Source organism: Solanum dulcamara, chromosome 8 (assembly GCF_947179165.1).
Source record: "Solanum dulcamara chromosome 8, daSolDulc1.2, whole genome shotgun sequence".
Classification (NCBI taxonomy): Eukaryota; Viridiplantae; Streptophyta; class Magnoliopsida; order Solanales; family Solanaceae; genus Solanum; species Solanum dulcamara.
This window is the reverse complement of record NC_077244.1, coordinates 79,010,117-79,024,387: the sequence shown is the minus strand read 5'-3', so window position 1 is coordinate 79,024,387 and position 14,271 is coordinate 79,010,117. Positions and strand designations below refer to the sequence as shown.

Here is a 14,271-nt window from a genome sequence, read left to right as displayed (position 1 = left end):
CTTTTTACTTGTTGATCTTCGATTATATTGTATTTCCACATCGAAAAATGGAAATTATTGGAGCAATAATATAAATTTTATAATACAGACTGCTCTAACTTCAATACGATATTACTGAATATTATATTGCATCAAAGTTTGATTTACCAATTACCGAATTTATCAAACCAAAATTTAAAAACTCGACTATCGATTATCGAACCTGAAATTTAAAAATCCCAAATCAAATATTGAACACCTACCCTTGCTCATAATTCTCACCCAATTCTTTGACCATTAAGCCACACCCCCCTTAAATGTTTGCATCAATTTAGTTATCTTAGCCATAAACTGTAATTGTTTTATTTTATTTTTTTGTATGTCCGGTGATGTACTCTGATCACATAAGATTGTTGCAGAAGTCCGACCTACATGCTTCCAGCAAATGCACATTCTGCAAACAAATGGTGTCTTGTTTCAGCTTTTTTTATTTGCATAGAATACATTTAGAATTCATCTTCATATAACATTTTTTGCAACTTATCAACTGTGAGCAATTTCCTTTGCACTTGTAACTGCGTGATGAAAATGAATTTTAGTCTAACTGAATTGTGATTCATTAATCCTTTTCATACTATTTCAGATAGATCACCAAGCATTTGTATTATTAATTATTGAGAAGTTTGTTTTTTAAGTTTTTCCTTTTATAATTATGGTATCTGGATTTGTTTATGTGCATTTTCACGAAATATTCGTTATTTTTCATCATTATCAAATTATTTGGTATTTATTGTTAATCCTAATAAACTCAATATAAAGCTCGATAAAAGATAACTTTAGACTGTGAATTCAATCAATTCACACTTAAATTTGGTTAGAATCAAAGATGAATAAATGATAATTTTATTGATAAGAAGAGTATCATCTAAAAATATTAATAGCATAAAATAAATATATTAGTAATGAATGAAATCTGAAAGTTGATGTGTTCAATTATTAGTTATTATTTTTAGAAGAAATAAATTTGAAATTTGAATTGAGAATTGACATAAGTGAGTGTCTCTGAAATTCGGACGGCGGCATACATTATTTTTGGGCAGTTCCTCCTGCGAATTCGAGTCGTAAGTTGCCCTTTTCCTTTGTCGCCCTCTCTTTTCTCCTTTTGCCGACACCTGCATCTCTCTTCACACGAAAACCCTAGTTTACGAGCTTACCAATTCTTTGTTGTGTTTGCTCCGAATGTATGTAATAAATATAGCCTTAAACTTCAACTTGTCATAGTTCTATGTGATTCTCGTTTGCGATGAATAAAGCTGGAAAGATGTTTTGATTTAAGCAGCTATTGCCAGAATTTGGGATGAGAGCATTTGCTTTCAAATTCTTCTCAAACATGCTCTCCAGTTTTAAGGTTAATATGCTAGATAACTTGATAGGTAATATCCCTGTAAATGATGCTCCCTCCATTGCATTTTATGTGATGATTATTTGATAAAGTATGCACTTTAAGCAGTTTATTTGACTCATATACTATGTGTGTCATCGAGGAAGAAAACATCACATCTTCAAAATTTGAACTTTGAATATTTTAATGAATTTGAATTATTGAAACTTGTTAGATTTTGTGTAGAAATAGAAAATATTACTTTGGAATGATGGAAGTAACATTTTTGTTACTAAATATATACTGTATGAAATGTCAGATTTCTGGCAGCTGAAGCCCCAAAGGAAAGACACGTCAACTGACAAGATTTTCCCTAGAAATAGAAAATGGTAATGTTGCTCTATCCTTTTCTTCTTGCAGTTCATTCCTCTCTATTTTGTCTATCCCTTTAATCTCTGTCTCCATTGATGTCTTCTATGAAAAAGAAATCTTCTAATTGTTGTAGATTGGAAATTCCGATTCCTTCATGAAAATCAATCCTTTTCTTAGCTTTATATTTTTAACTTGTATATAACTGAGTTTTCTCCCATCCCACTCTTTCCAGTTGTTTTTCTCATACTTCAAGGATATGGTGGGCAGAGAAGTGACAGTGGAACTGAAGAATGATTTGGCTATCCGAGGCACACTCCATTCAGTTGATCAGTATCTCAACATTAAGCTCGAAAACACAAGGGTCGTTGATGAAGAGAAGTACCCTCACATGGTAATTGCATTCCCTTTCTCCTTCATACGGGCTTTGGTGGGTGGATAAAGTAATGCTTCTTGATTAGGAATGGTAACTTCTGCATTTTTATATTTTATGGATGACCTGCAATGGTAATATGCTAGATTTTTCTTAGGCCTCTGACAATTTTGGTAAGTTAATCACTAGGGAATTCTGTAGGGTTCACTGCTCTTTCTTCCATATCTTTGCTATACTTATTTCGTATTTCTACTGTTGATTTCTTTTAGGATGTGATATTCACTGCTCTCTCTGTCTCTGTCTCTGTCTCTCTCTCTCTCTCTACACGCACATACACACATATTCAAGAATTGATATCCAACTCGGCTCTAATTATACTGTTGAGGTTCATTCTATTTTCTGGATGTACGCACTAGGAGGAAGGATGGTATCTGTTCCATAATATTGCGATTGTAGATCCAACGAACCTATAGTTTTCGTAAAAGCTATTGACTGTTGATTGGATATGTGCACTGGGAAAGGTTAATAATGGGACTGTGAATATTATTTTGTAAGATTTTGATGATATCGAACCTTTTGTAAAGCACCCGCTGTCTCCATCCTTGAGGTTGGGGGTCCTAGTCACCAAGGGAGTAAAGTGGGAAGGGCCACTATGACATGGGGAGGGAGGATTAAGTGGTAAGGTAGATGTAGCCATGTAGGTCACCATATATAAAAGCAAGAAAAGAATCCTTGAACCTTTGCACACTATGGACTGCTTTATTGCAAGGCTAAGAAATGATAAGCAATAGGAGTCTAAAACAGATATTCCTAAGCAATTTGTCTGGAGTTTCTCTGGGTCAACTATTGCCAGATACGAGAACTATTAGTTATCAAAAATGATAAACTATTAATGTTATATAGGTTTTTCTTTGAGTTATGTGATCTTGCAGAACTAATGCCAGAAATGAGTACATTATCTCTAGTAACAAATTTCTGAGTGGATTGTATTAACTTGGGTGGAGTAATGTTATTTCTCGAAATTGTCCTATGTATCTATCATCTAGCATTCATGGTTAAATATGTTAGTTATTATTCGAAGGTACTATTTAAGTTATTTCCAAGGTGGAATTGCCTGTTATGGGATACAGGATCTAATGCCAATTCCCAACAGTGGAGCGTTTTAGTTGGTGTTTCATCAAATGGGCTTAAATTATTAAATTAATTTGTTAAAAAGGGTACCGAGCATGCAAATGTGGTGTTATACCTCAAAAGTATTAGTTTAAATGGTCAAGGCAATATGTGTTAGGCTGTTAGCATATGCTTCCTGTGTTATTACAAGGACTCGGTGCCTGCTATGAGCTTGTGGATGTAGTAAGAGATGATGATCCCCACTCCAAATAAATCACTGTATCTTCTCCTTCTTTTGATTCTCTCTTATTTATACTTAGTATCTTAATATATTGGTTTTCTATTGTAGTTGGTCGTGCAAATTCAGATTTAAAATATATGTGGAAAGGTTGTTCTCCAGTATGTTACTCTTTCCACTATCAATTTTTTTTTTTTTGAGAAAGTAGTTTTATTTAAAAAACAGTACCAAGATGGTACTGCAGCTATCTCTGGATCACAATGCATTGTTGACCAAGACCATCTTTATTTTTGTGACTGCACAAAATGTCGATGGTGTATCAGAAACACAAGGTAGTAAGGTCTGCCTCACACAACCTCTCTATCTCTGGATCACACTGGGTATGTTGTTGCTGCATAAATTGGAACTGGAGCAACAATTGCCGAGAAGATTCTTATATAAGATGAATCTCCCTAGTAAGCAAGGGTATGTTGACTGTTGTTGTTGTTGCACATAGAGTTGGTAGCGCACAGTTTCTGCCTAACAATATCTAGAAAAATAACATAAACGTAGCCTTTAAGCAACTATTCACATGCCTTTGCTGGTGCACACGACATGCAAAGTTCCAGAAAATTAGAAGTACTAAAAAAGATAGCAAATATAGTATGTTTACTGGTTGACACTTGACACTGGTGTGGTTAGCAGTTTCATCCTCTCCTTGTTTACTTGGTTCACTTTGCTTCCATCTTTCCTGCCTTTTCCTGACAATGTTTATATTTTTTCATGTGATGCGTTTTCGTTGGTATTATCATTAACATTTTTCATGTTACTTTGATGTAATAGCGTTCGGTGAGGAACTGCTTCATCAGAGGATCAGTGGTGAGATACGTCCAGTTACCTCCAGATGGAGTCGACATAGAGCTGCTTCATGATGCTACGAGGAGAGAAGCTCGTGGTGGCTAAAAGCCTAAAATAGGAGACCTTCAAAAGTGGATGTACTTTTAACTTTAAGTGGGTACTGATTTTCTTTGTAAAATGTATTTTTAGATGCTATTGCATTTTAATAGTGCTTTCTATTCTGCTTTTCCTCCCCATTTTTACCTAACTGTGTGGTGACAGCCTTGGATATGAATGTCGGCTCCCGCGTCATCCCTTACCTACTGCTCGTAGCAGAGACAGAAATTTGTGCAAAGAGGATTTTTAAAAAAGTTCTAAAATGTCACACTTGGATTTATGTTTTTATTTTATTTTTTTTAAAAAAAAATCCATGTGTGCTCTCTTTAACGAATGGCTCACACTTGGAATTTGAATCAATGATGTAAAGCAATTTTTGAACCCCTTTGTCAATCAATATACTATATATATTCTCTTATGTCAAAGAAACTCAACTGTTAATATATGAAGTTTTTTTTTTTGCCGTACTTATACAATAATGTAATTTTTTGATGACTAGGATTCAATTGAACTCCTATATGTACGTATCTATTATTATTTTTTCATTATACATGGGAGAAAGTGGAACGGGAATGGGAAGGAATACATATGATATTGAGGATCGAATAGCTATTGGTCTTTTTATTCTTTTAAGTTTATGAATTCAAGAAAATCCTAAGATGGTGCAATTAATTAATGAGAAGTGCCGAGATTGGAAATAAAATAACTATTTTTGTGCTCAAATCCCGTATTCTGGGCAAGAGATTTTACTTAGATTGTGCATTATATTAAAAAAAAATATTTGCACAATATTTAGATCCTTATTATTATAAGGTAATTTGGAGAAACTTTTTATTTTATTTTATAGAAAGCATTAATTTGTGATATCTTAAAAATGGTAACTAACCTTTTATCAAGCTAACCTACTAATAGTGTGATAAGTTTTTGCGTTAGCTAATAGTGTTTAAAGCCTTCGTTTCTCCTTGTGCGTCAAGTTGTGTGGAGTTCAAAGATGTGTTTCGTCATACTCTAATTTCTTGGTATTTAATTTATTTTCTTACTGAGATTGTAACAGTTATCAATAAACGCTACACATTTTCAAATGAATTAATTCCATGCTAATTTTTTTTTATGTTTTGTGTATATGTTAATCTTATTGTGTAGGTGACAAACTGGAGAAATCACTTGTTCTTTGTCTTCTTTATCAAGTCATCTTGATGGAACACAGTCCCGATGACCCTGTATATTCAACTTTTACATTTTTTAAAAATTGTATTATGTACGTTTTAATTTAGTAGTATAAAAGATTATGTCTAATTGCTTTTAAGCATTTCAGGTCTGTGTCATAAAAGTTGAAGTCAACTGTTGTACAGCATGTCAAAGAAAGTTGAGGAAAATTCTATTAAAGATCAGTGGTATGATATTCTTATTAATTTGATTAAAATTTTAATACAGTATATTATTAGACTAATTATATAAGTAGAAGTATGTCTTATTGTGAAGTATTATCTTTTTTAGTCCAAGTTCTATGCTATAAAATCTGTGATGATTGAGGAATTTTATTAGCTCAGCTAGTTGATTACCTTAACTTTCAAGTTACATTTTTTTTTACACCATCATGTCTACTTAGTTACATAAAAATCTCTATGATAAACATCGATTTATATAAAAATGTAACTCGGATATGAAAAGATTTTTGTGATACAACTTAAATGTTTACATTGGAATCTTATGGTAGGTGTGTTGGAAGTTTCTTATGATCCAAAAACAAATTTGGCTACCATTAGAGGCAGTTTTAATCCTTTGATGCTGATTGAAGCCATTAAGCAAAAGGGGAAGAAGGCTGAGCTGATATCTTATTCCAAGAATCCTCTTTCACATAATAGCACAAGTAGAAACTCCAATCACCATCACTTTGAAAAGACTGACCAAAATGTCCACAATAAAGAAGAGGCTGCAGCTTCCCGTACTAAGGACTACAAGGGCAAAGCTAAAGTTGATGATGACAAGAAAACAAATGAACATTGTTGGAATAGTAGTGATGATGAGACTTCTGATGACCATGATCACATTCATGAGTGTGAAGATTATGTGTCAGCAAAGAATAAAAAGTCTGAAGATTTTGTGTCAACCAAAAACAAGAAAAAATATCATAAAGCTGAAGCTTATGTGGCCCCTCAAGGAGTTGATCCAAGCATCTGCAGGTATGAATGAATGAGTCGAGAACGGATTAAAAATGGGCCATAATCCTATCTTTCGATCTATTAGAGTAGTTTAGAGTGTACTAGTGATCTGCTTATAGGAAAGTTTTCTTGGATAAAAAAGAGTACTTGAGTCAAGATTGGTCAAATAGTGGCTCACAACTCAAACTCATCCATCATGATTTATCTACTCTTTCTTTCATTCTTAAACTCCGTATCTAGTCAAAATAGTAAAATGAATTGATTTTGTTGCAGGGATCGCCACTGCAAAATACACAGAAGAAGCGGAGGCATGCGAGATTATATAACTCAAGAAGAAAGACAGAAAAAGTATGCTATGTTTATGCAAATGGGAGCTCACCCTACTGCATTTTTCAATGGAGAAGCTGCAAGTTACATGCTTCCTCCATATCAATATGGGCATTATGGGCCGGACCCGGATTATGGGTTTTATCCGCCGGCCCAGCCCATGTCAGGGGTAAATGACTTCACTCGCTATTTTGGCGACCAAGATTCTCGAACTTGCAGCATTATGTAAAACAAAAATAGGTCTCCCATTAATTATATTTTGTCAAGATTCTCTAGTTCAAAATTTTAGTTTGTTTTTTTCACGCAAGTTATGCACTACTTTAACAATTTATGATACTTCTCGTTTAAATATGTACACTCTTTTTGCTCAAATGCATTAGTTGTGGTAAGGGAAATACTTGACACAAATGGTGAAATTGAATTTGTTAATATACCCTCATTTGTATACAGTCTTATCTTGATTTTCGAGAGACTGTTTTCATGGCGTGAAATCATGAATTTCCCTTCATAGGACGATAACTCTTATTGCTACCTTCTTCACGACAAAGAGTGAAAAGGTTAAAACACCTATTCTTTTACCATTTTTTCAACAAAAGCCATTCCAACATGAGCAGCTTTGCATGAGAATGACATTCTGGGCATTTTGATCACAAGTGTACTACATGACATATTCACTGCCATCTTCTGATATACAAGGCCTAACACAAGCTAGAAGGAAATAAAACAAATGAATACTTTGATTGTAATTCTTAACTGCTTTTGGTGACTAATTAAAATACGAGCTGTGCCTCTGAGACCGTCTTCTGATCTTCAGAAGAGCCATTAGAAACAGCCTTACTACTCCGTCTAGAAGTCCTCTTGGTAGCAACAAGTGAATTATTCTCCTCATCGTCAAGTTCTGTTGATACTTCAAACTCAACCCCTTTGAGAACAGGGTGCAAATAAGCATCCCGGAGATAGTCTTTCAAGTTAAAGTTTGGTCCTGTAGTCCGTTCTACTGTATCCTTTACCACCGCGTCCTGCATTGAACTAAAATTCTTATCCTGAGTTGACAGGCATTGGAATATTCATAGTTGAGTATACCAACGTTGACCTTATGCTAGCTAACAGCACCCGAACAAGTGTTATAAACATAACTTAGTACAATATCCCCAACTAGTTTGGGACTGAGACGATGTTATTGTTGTACAGTTATTGCTTAGAACATCAAAGAGTAAGAGCTAAGGAGCACTAACCTGCAATGGGAATTTGACGAACACAGACTCAAATCTGCCCTTGCAAAACTTATGGAACCAGATTGTCAAAACTGTAAGTACGATCAGCAATGGGGTTGATTGGGAAGCCTCCTTGGTGCTCAGTAGACCAATTAATAGAAGGTGGGATATGACCAAACCTATAAGTATACGACGATTGACATCTGGCCAAAATGATGCACCGCTCTCATACTTCTGATCGTACACATTAATGATCTAGCATTCAAGAACCAGTTTCAGAACCTGACAAATTGAAGGATACAGAATGCCGAGAAAGTAATATTATGCATATTTTATCTGTTCCAAAAGTAATGGAAAAACATACCTGATGGCGGAAAACCATATAAGAAAATGCAAAGAAGACAATGATGAAAGGCAGGAGTATTGGTGTGACCACTGAGTAGGCAAGGCCTAATAGGAAGTAGAGTTGTAAGCGAGGTTCTGACACAGAAAAGTTTAATGAACCAGGGTCCATTGCTTGCTCCCTGTCGTGGTCCGTCTTTACTAGAAATGTATTTTTAATGTGAAACATGACTAAAGGAACCAATCTAAGGATCTCCGCAGCAATTCCAGCCCAGCCATCAACCATTATGAAGGTAATAAAAAAAGTAGCTTTCATCGGAAGAGTTACACCAATGGTTTTTGGAATCCTGCATTGCAAGCAAATGTTAAAAATTGCATATTAAGGTATTGTTTCAGCTATGTAATTTAATCTTCTTTCCTTTACAAGAACTCCAAATAAGAGTGTTTGGCATGTTCATATGTCTTCCTTTTAGATGAGGAATGGAATGGAGCGGAACTCACTCTGTTGGAGACTGATGGAGAAATCTATCAAGCTGTTCAAATGCAGCACCAGTAATGATACTTCCAAAGAAGACATTTACAATGACAAACAAATGATATTTAGCTGCTGATCTTCTGTCCAAAGATGAAAGTGATGTAAAGCCTTCTATTTTTGACATGATCATTAGAATAATAGGAAGAAGAATCAGAAATATCTTTAATACAATCCCGGGTAGAAAACCTTGTACAAACGATTTGACAAAATCCCTGCAGCAGAAATTCCAACAGCGCCAACTTTAGATATTGATTTGCAAAAGACAAAAAGGTCAATACGTGCAAATATATTCAAAATAACATCTAAGCATTGGGTCTATTCATTTCAATTTAGAAGAAGTGACTCTGTGCAAGATGTAGGCAAGGCAGCTGTTACAATTCACAGGAACATTGAAGAGGAACACCTACATTACTAAGTGAAACAGCTTAATAGTATTCACGACTTCTTTACTTCCCAAGAAACTTTGCTGGTCTAACTTAAAAAGCTAATATAGCACTGGTAGAAACATTCTCAATCTCTCTCAGTATCTTAAGATGTTTTATTAGTTTTTTATATAGAAATAATCTACAAGCACAAATATAGCAAATTTATCCGATTTAGAAGGATCACATACATATCTATTAATGGCTTCAGGAATGGAAGAACTTTTCTGATGCCATCAATGCTTGCAAATGCTTGAACGAATCCAATCGGGATCATAAAGAAGAAAGTAAGGAAGAATAAAGCAACAGCCATTAGCAGTCTCCGTACAGAGAGTTGAATATATGGTATTGAAAGATTATCCCAATAGACGTCACGTGGTTCAGGAGCCCATTCTGTCAACCAAATGGTTGGGTTTCTTGATTGTTGTGTTTGAGCACATACAGCTGCTCCCCATCGAGAGTTAAACGAGACAAATGCTGCAGAAACAATTGCGTTGGGATCACTTATAACCTTTTCTCTTTCTTCAGATTCCTACATCAAAGAGAAAATCCAATTACTGCAGTGCCATGAAAGATTTGCTATAATATCAGTTAACTGCTTTAATTTTCTCCAAAATCCAAAATTTACCTTTGCTGCTAATCTGTTACCCCAATCAAACCAAACAAAGTCTAAGGGGATTTTAGAATAGATATCATTTGATTTCTAGTGCATAAGTGACATGGTACTTGCTTTTACATTGCATTAACACGAGTCTTTGACAAGCATAGAAAGTTTACTACTTCGGAAAAGATGGAAATCCTGTCTCATTCAACATCAACTACATGTAATGAAAATGTCTACATTCACCTTGCAAGCTTACATACCTTAGTTTCAGCCAACATAATGACCAAATATTACCAATGGTAACCATAACCCATGATCAGAAGGGAAACTTACTTCTTTGGTTAACTTCTCAATTATAGTCATATAATAGTCGATGGCGTCCACTGATTTTCCCCAAAGCCCCAAAAATCCTGTCTATACATGACAGAGTAAGAGTTTCAGAAATAGGAAAATGAAAAATGAAACAAAGTCTCAATAAGCAAAGGATAATACCTTAATTTTTGGTTTCTTCACGGGATGTCTCTCATACTTGGTTTGGTAGTAAGTAAGCCAATTATGGGAACTCTTTTTCTTCTCCACCAATTTAGCAAGCTTATTGGCATTGTAAACAACCTAAAAGTAGCATCAATTAAAGGTTCATCTGCTGTGGTAACTGCATAATGCCGCGGCAAATAAGAATGAAAAGGGTTCTACTCCTAAATTTCCCATAATTACTCAGCCAAACAGAACAAAACTTTTTTTTTTTTTTTGATAAATGCCAGATAGAACATATTCTACTGAGTAATCTAAGAAGAAATAGTTATGATATGCCTTTTACGAAGAAATAGACATGATATACCTTTTACTGTCAAATACTTGAATACTTCAAACAATACCAACCTGGTGTGTAAGATAATGATCTGAATGATTGACACGAAAGAAATGTTCAACATGCTCGCTCACTGATTCATCAGGATCTGGTGGGACATTTCTAACAAGGACCTAAGAGAAGAATCAGATCTGGTAAACTAATCAAATAATGTATTTCGAAACACTCATACCATTTGTGGTCAATAAAATACGTGAACACCCACCGTGAACTGATCTGGCCTACGTTTTTCAGAGGCAAGAAAATCCAGTCTCATTGTTGATATTTTCTTGTATTCTTTGTACAGAATATAGAATGTCCAAAATGTGTATACATAAGCCATCACCACGTGCGCCCAAAACCTGAAAGAATATAAAACTAAGTTTTTTATTAGGAAAGAATCTGTAATGGAATAAGTCAAGAGAAAGAAAAAACATCAAAATTTGTAAAAGAAAAACGTAATCTTTTCATTCCTTTTTTACACATTTCTTATATAGGTTATCGTGGTTAGGTGTGGATATGGAAGAAGAGATTGCAAATAAAGGCAAGTGTAGTCCCTCAGCTTGCCAAGGATACCAAATGAAGTGCTATTTTTGGTACACTTTCTGTTTTTGTGTTAAGAATTGAAGAAGAACAACAACATATACCCAGTGTAAGACCTAACCCCTACCTCCACGAGGTAGAGAGGCTGTTTCTGAAAGGCAAGTGTAGTCCCTCAGCTTGCCAAGGATACCAAATGAAGTGCTATTGTTGGTACACTTTCTGTTTTTTGTGTGAAGAATTGAAGAAGAAGAACAACAACATATGCCCGGTGTAAGACCTAACCCCTACCTCCACGAGGTAGAGAGGCTGTTTCTGAAAGGCAAGTGTAGTCCCTCAGCTTGCCAAGGATACCAAATGAAGTGCTATTGTTGGTACACTTTCTGTTTTTTGTGTGAAGAATTGAAGAAGAAGAACAACAACATATGCCCGGTGTAAGACCTAACCCCTACCTCCACGAGGTAGAGAGGCTGTTTCTGATAGACCCTCGGCTCAAGTAATGCACATCAAAGCAATGAGAAGATATACAAAGTATATTGATATATTTTTGAACCTTTCAGTATAGCAACTTGTGATTTTTGATAAACATGTTGATGATTTATGATGTGCATTATTTGTTCAACTAATTGTCGAACATTTTCTACCAACAAACTTCTATAACAAATGGTTGGTTAGAAGCAAGTACTCTCTTACAACAAAATCAAACTAAGGAGCAAATACTAAAAGGAAACAAGTCAACCCTCACCTCTGTGATCCTGAAGGGATATTGGATATGGAAAGTTTATCAATGTTACTGAACGTTAGATCTTCAATGTGATCTAATGTTTCCCCTGAAGTCCAATTAACAGGCACTAAAACCGCAAAAGAAAGTAGTGTGATAGGAACAAAGATCTTCAAGCTGCATCGATAATTCAGGAGTTAGATCATATACAATTAAGGAGCTCAACAATTTGTAAAACAAGTTCCAATATATCATAACTCAATCCTCGTGGGACTTACCCAAGAAGATAAATCCGTATATACACAGCAGAATCAAGACCAGCATGACCTATAAGCTCTTGTTCGGGCATTTTTAGAGCTGCAGGCATCCAGTTCAAGAACCTAATGTATGTTCTGAAGTCCAAGTTGACAAATTTATGCACAAATGATCCAGAACTTTTAGGACTTGCTCGTATACCCTTCAAATACCATTTAGGGAAGTACACTCTGTCGTTGATTGGCTGAAGCCGTGCAATTGCAAAGGCCAAAAGGAAAACAAGTGCAGATATAAGGTTGATCACAGCTGAAACAGAAATATCTTGAACACTAGCCATGTCTCCCTTGAAGTGTTAGCTAGCTATCACCTGTTATTAGGGTAGAACTTTTGTTGAGAATATTTCTGGAGGAATTGACATGTAAAAATGAGCAAGTATACATATTATGCATATAAACTCGATACCACTTTGCTTTTTTCATAATTTCTCATTCCGAAGACAAATCAATCTCCACTCCTACCAGCTGTTAATATATAATGTGATAATGACATAATATCTGAAGGGGTCAACATTAAATATCGCCAGAATTAGAACTGGCAATAATGGGCAAGCATAAAGTCCATTGGCATTATGCATATGAACAAAGAGGGACTACTTTAATTTGCTCTCTTTCCTATTCCAGAAATGTTAATGGATCAAAACCCCTCTAAACTATTAAGTTTTTATTAGTTACATACTTTCTAGTTTTTTTTTCTTTTCAAATTGGTTATACGAAAGGGGAATAGGGGAGGGGATTACAACATAAAAAATCGAACCCTCACCTCACCAACAAGGTCAAAAGTTAAGCTACTAACTATGACATTTTATTAGTTACCTACTTAACCTATGCTTAGTTTACGTGATCTCTGAACTATAACTTTGAGGTGCTAAAACCGGTCATTAGTCTTCGAAACAGGGGAAATTAAGATCAAGACAAGGGTGATTCAAAATATTGAAAGAAGGAACTAACCAGAAAAATGTCACAGCCAGAGGTAAGATGCGTGCACAGAAAATCATGAATGCATAATAAAAACTTGACCTTTCTTTTGATCATAAGAGGTGAGAATAAAGTAAGATTTGGTTTGCTTAGAAAGAGAGGACATTGTAGAGTTGCTTAGCTGGATGATTTAGTCGGTAGCTGAGAGGGCGGCAACAATAACGGGGACGGCCGGTTTTTGGAGGAACGAGACCATGCGTCTTTCTAAACTTACATATAACACAATATTTGATTTCACTCAACTTGGCCTAGTATGTATAGGAGACTTATTTTTATACAATCAAAGTAAAGTACACTATAATATCTAAAAATGTGACGTTGTAACCAATAAAGTGGGTTGAGATTAATTAGTGAAGATAAATGCCAAGTGTTTATCGTGCACGCAACCAAATTTGTATGCTAGCTTTCTTACATGGAAAGCAGTTATTTGAGACCGTGTTTATATCAAACTAAACAATATCACGTATATCTTTTAAATAATAATACTCTAAAAAGATTATTTTTCAGATATTTCAGCTCAATGTTTTGATTCTTTGTTTCCTATACTACAGAACAAGTTAAGTTGACTAGGCTTGATTTTATTTGTTTTAGCTACCTTTTCTGTTTGACATCTGTTGTATTTTAACCTCAACTCTTTGACATCTGTTTTATTTGTTATAGCTACCTTTTTCTGTTTGACACACTTGTATTTTAACCTCAAAAAAAACAAAAAAAAATCGACTGTGAGGCTTCAAATTCTTTATTTTGGACTTTCAAATTTGTTGTTTTCAGCTTCTTATCTAACAAAGATAAAGTTAGTTTACCCTTCCTTGGACCTTATTAATGGGGAATCCGACTATCCTTTTTTTTAACTTCATTTCTCACAATGTTTCTTTTTCTCTTGTT

The 14,271-nt window shown here is 34.9% G+C and overlaps 3 protein-coding genes across 5 annotated transcripts; 2 read left to right on the top strand and 1 right to left on the bottom strand.

Annotated features, from left to right (window-relative positions):
* The first annotated feature begins 427 nt into the window (after nt 1–427).
* LOC129899547 (sm-like protein LSM2) lies at nt 428–4,514 on the top strand. 3 transcript variants are annotated; one of them, XM_055974549.1, is made up of 4 exons: nt 428–446; nt 1,680–1,749; nt 1,965–2,123; nt 4,273–4,514. In XM_055974549.1, exons 2-4 carry the CDS (start codon nt 1,747–1,749, stop codon nt 4,390–4,392), a joined length of 282 nt encoding a protein of 93 aa, XP_055830524.1. In that variant the 5' UTR covers nt 428–446; nt 1,680–1,746; the 3' UTR covers nt 4,393–4,514. The 3 variants fall into 3 exon arrangements, with proteins under 3 accessions (XP_055830524.1, XP_055830522.1, XP_055830523.1); XM_055974547.1 differs by lacking the exon at nt 428–446 and adding an exon at nt 948–1,100; XM_055974548.1 differs by lacking the exon at nt 428–446 and adding an exon at nt 1,283–1,412.
* Nucleotides 4,515–5,328: 814 nt separating this feature from the next.
* LOC129898711 (heavy metal-associated isoprenylated plant protein 35-like) lies at nt 5,329–7,244 on the top strand. The gene is made up of 5 exons (XM_055973357.1): nt 5,329–5,402; nt 5,527–5,603; nt 5,699–5,777; nt 6,101–6,566; nt 6,819–7,244. Exons 2-5 carry the CDS (start codon nt 5,580–5,582, stop codon nt 7,099–7,101), a joined length of 852 nt encoding a protein of 283 aa, XP_055829332.1. The 5' UTR covers nt 5,329–5,402; nt 5,527–5,579; the 3' UTR covers nt 7,102–7,244.
* A 64-nt stretch (nt 7,245–7,308) lies between these two features.
* On the bottom strand, nt 7,309–13,626 carry LOC129898709 (CSC1-like protein At4g02900). Its single transcript, XM_055973355.1, has 12 exons — nt 13,360–13,626; nt 12,376–12,719; nt 12,122–12,274; nt 11,063–11,198; nt 10,869–10,970; nt 10,482–10,601; nt 10,323–10,403; nt 9,577–9,917; nt 8,930–9,175; nt 8,451–8,775; nt 8,108–8,341; nt 7,309–7,891 (listed from the first exon to the last, which is right to left on the bottom strand). The coding sequence occupies exons 2-12, from the start codon at nt 12,687–12,689 to the stop codon at nt 7,643–7,645; spliced, it is 2,301 nt and encodes a 766-aa protein (XP_055829330.1). The 5' UTR covers nt 12,690–12,719; nt 13,360–13,626; the 3' UTR covers nt 7,309–7,642.
* Between the last annotated feature and the right edge of the window lie 645 nt (nt 13,627–14,271).

Excerpts from the sequence above, each read along its gene's own strand:
- LOC129898711 (XM_055973357.1), top strand. The coding sequence starts at position 5,580 with ATGGAACACAGTCCCGATGACCCT. Across the intron at positions 5,604-5,698 it reads AACACAGTCCCGATGACCCT|GTCTGTGTCATAAAAGTTGA; the intron begins GTATATTCAACT and ends TAAGCATTTCAG. Across the intron at positions 6,567-6,818 it reads GTTGATCCAAGCATCTGCAG|GGATCGCCACTGCAAAATAC; the intron begins GTATGAATGAAT and ends ATTTTGTTGCAG.
- LOC129899547 (XM_055974549.1), top strand. Across the intron at positions 2,124-4,272 it reads AAGAGAAGTACCCTCACATG|CGTTCGGTGAGGAACTGCTT; the intron begins GTAATTGCATTC and ends TTGATGTAATAG.
- LOC129898709 (XM_055973355.1), bottom strand. The coding sequence starts at position 12,689 with ATGGCTAGTGTTCAAGATATTTCTGTTTCAGCTGTGATCAACCTTATA. Across the intron at positions 9,176-9,576 it reads CTGAAGCCATTAATAGATAT|GGATTTTGTCAAATCGTTTG; the intron begins GTATGTGATCCT and ends TTTCTGCTGCAG. Across the intron at positions 7,892-8,107 it reads TCGTCAAATTCCCATTGCAG|GACGCGGTGGTAAAGGATAC; the intron begins GTTAGTGCTCCT and ends AGTTCAATGCAG.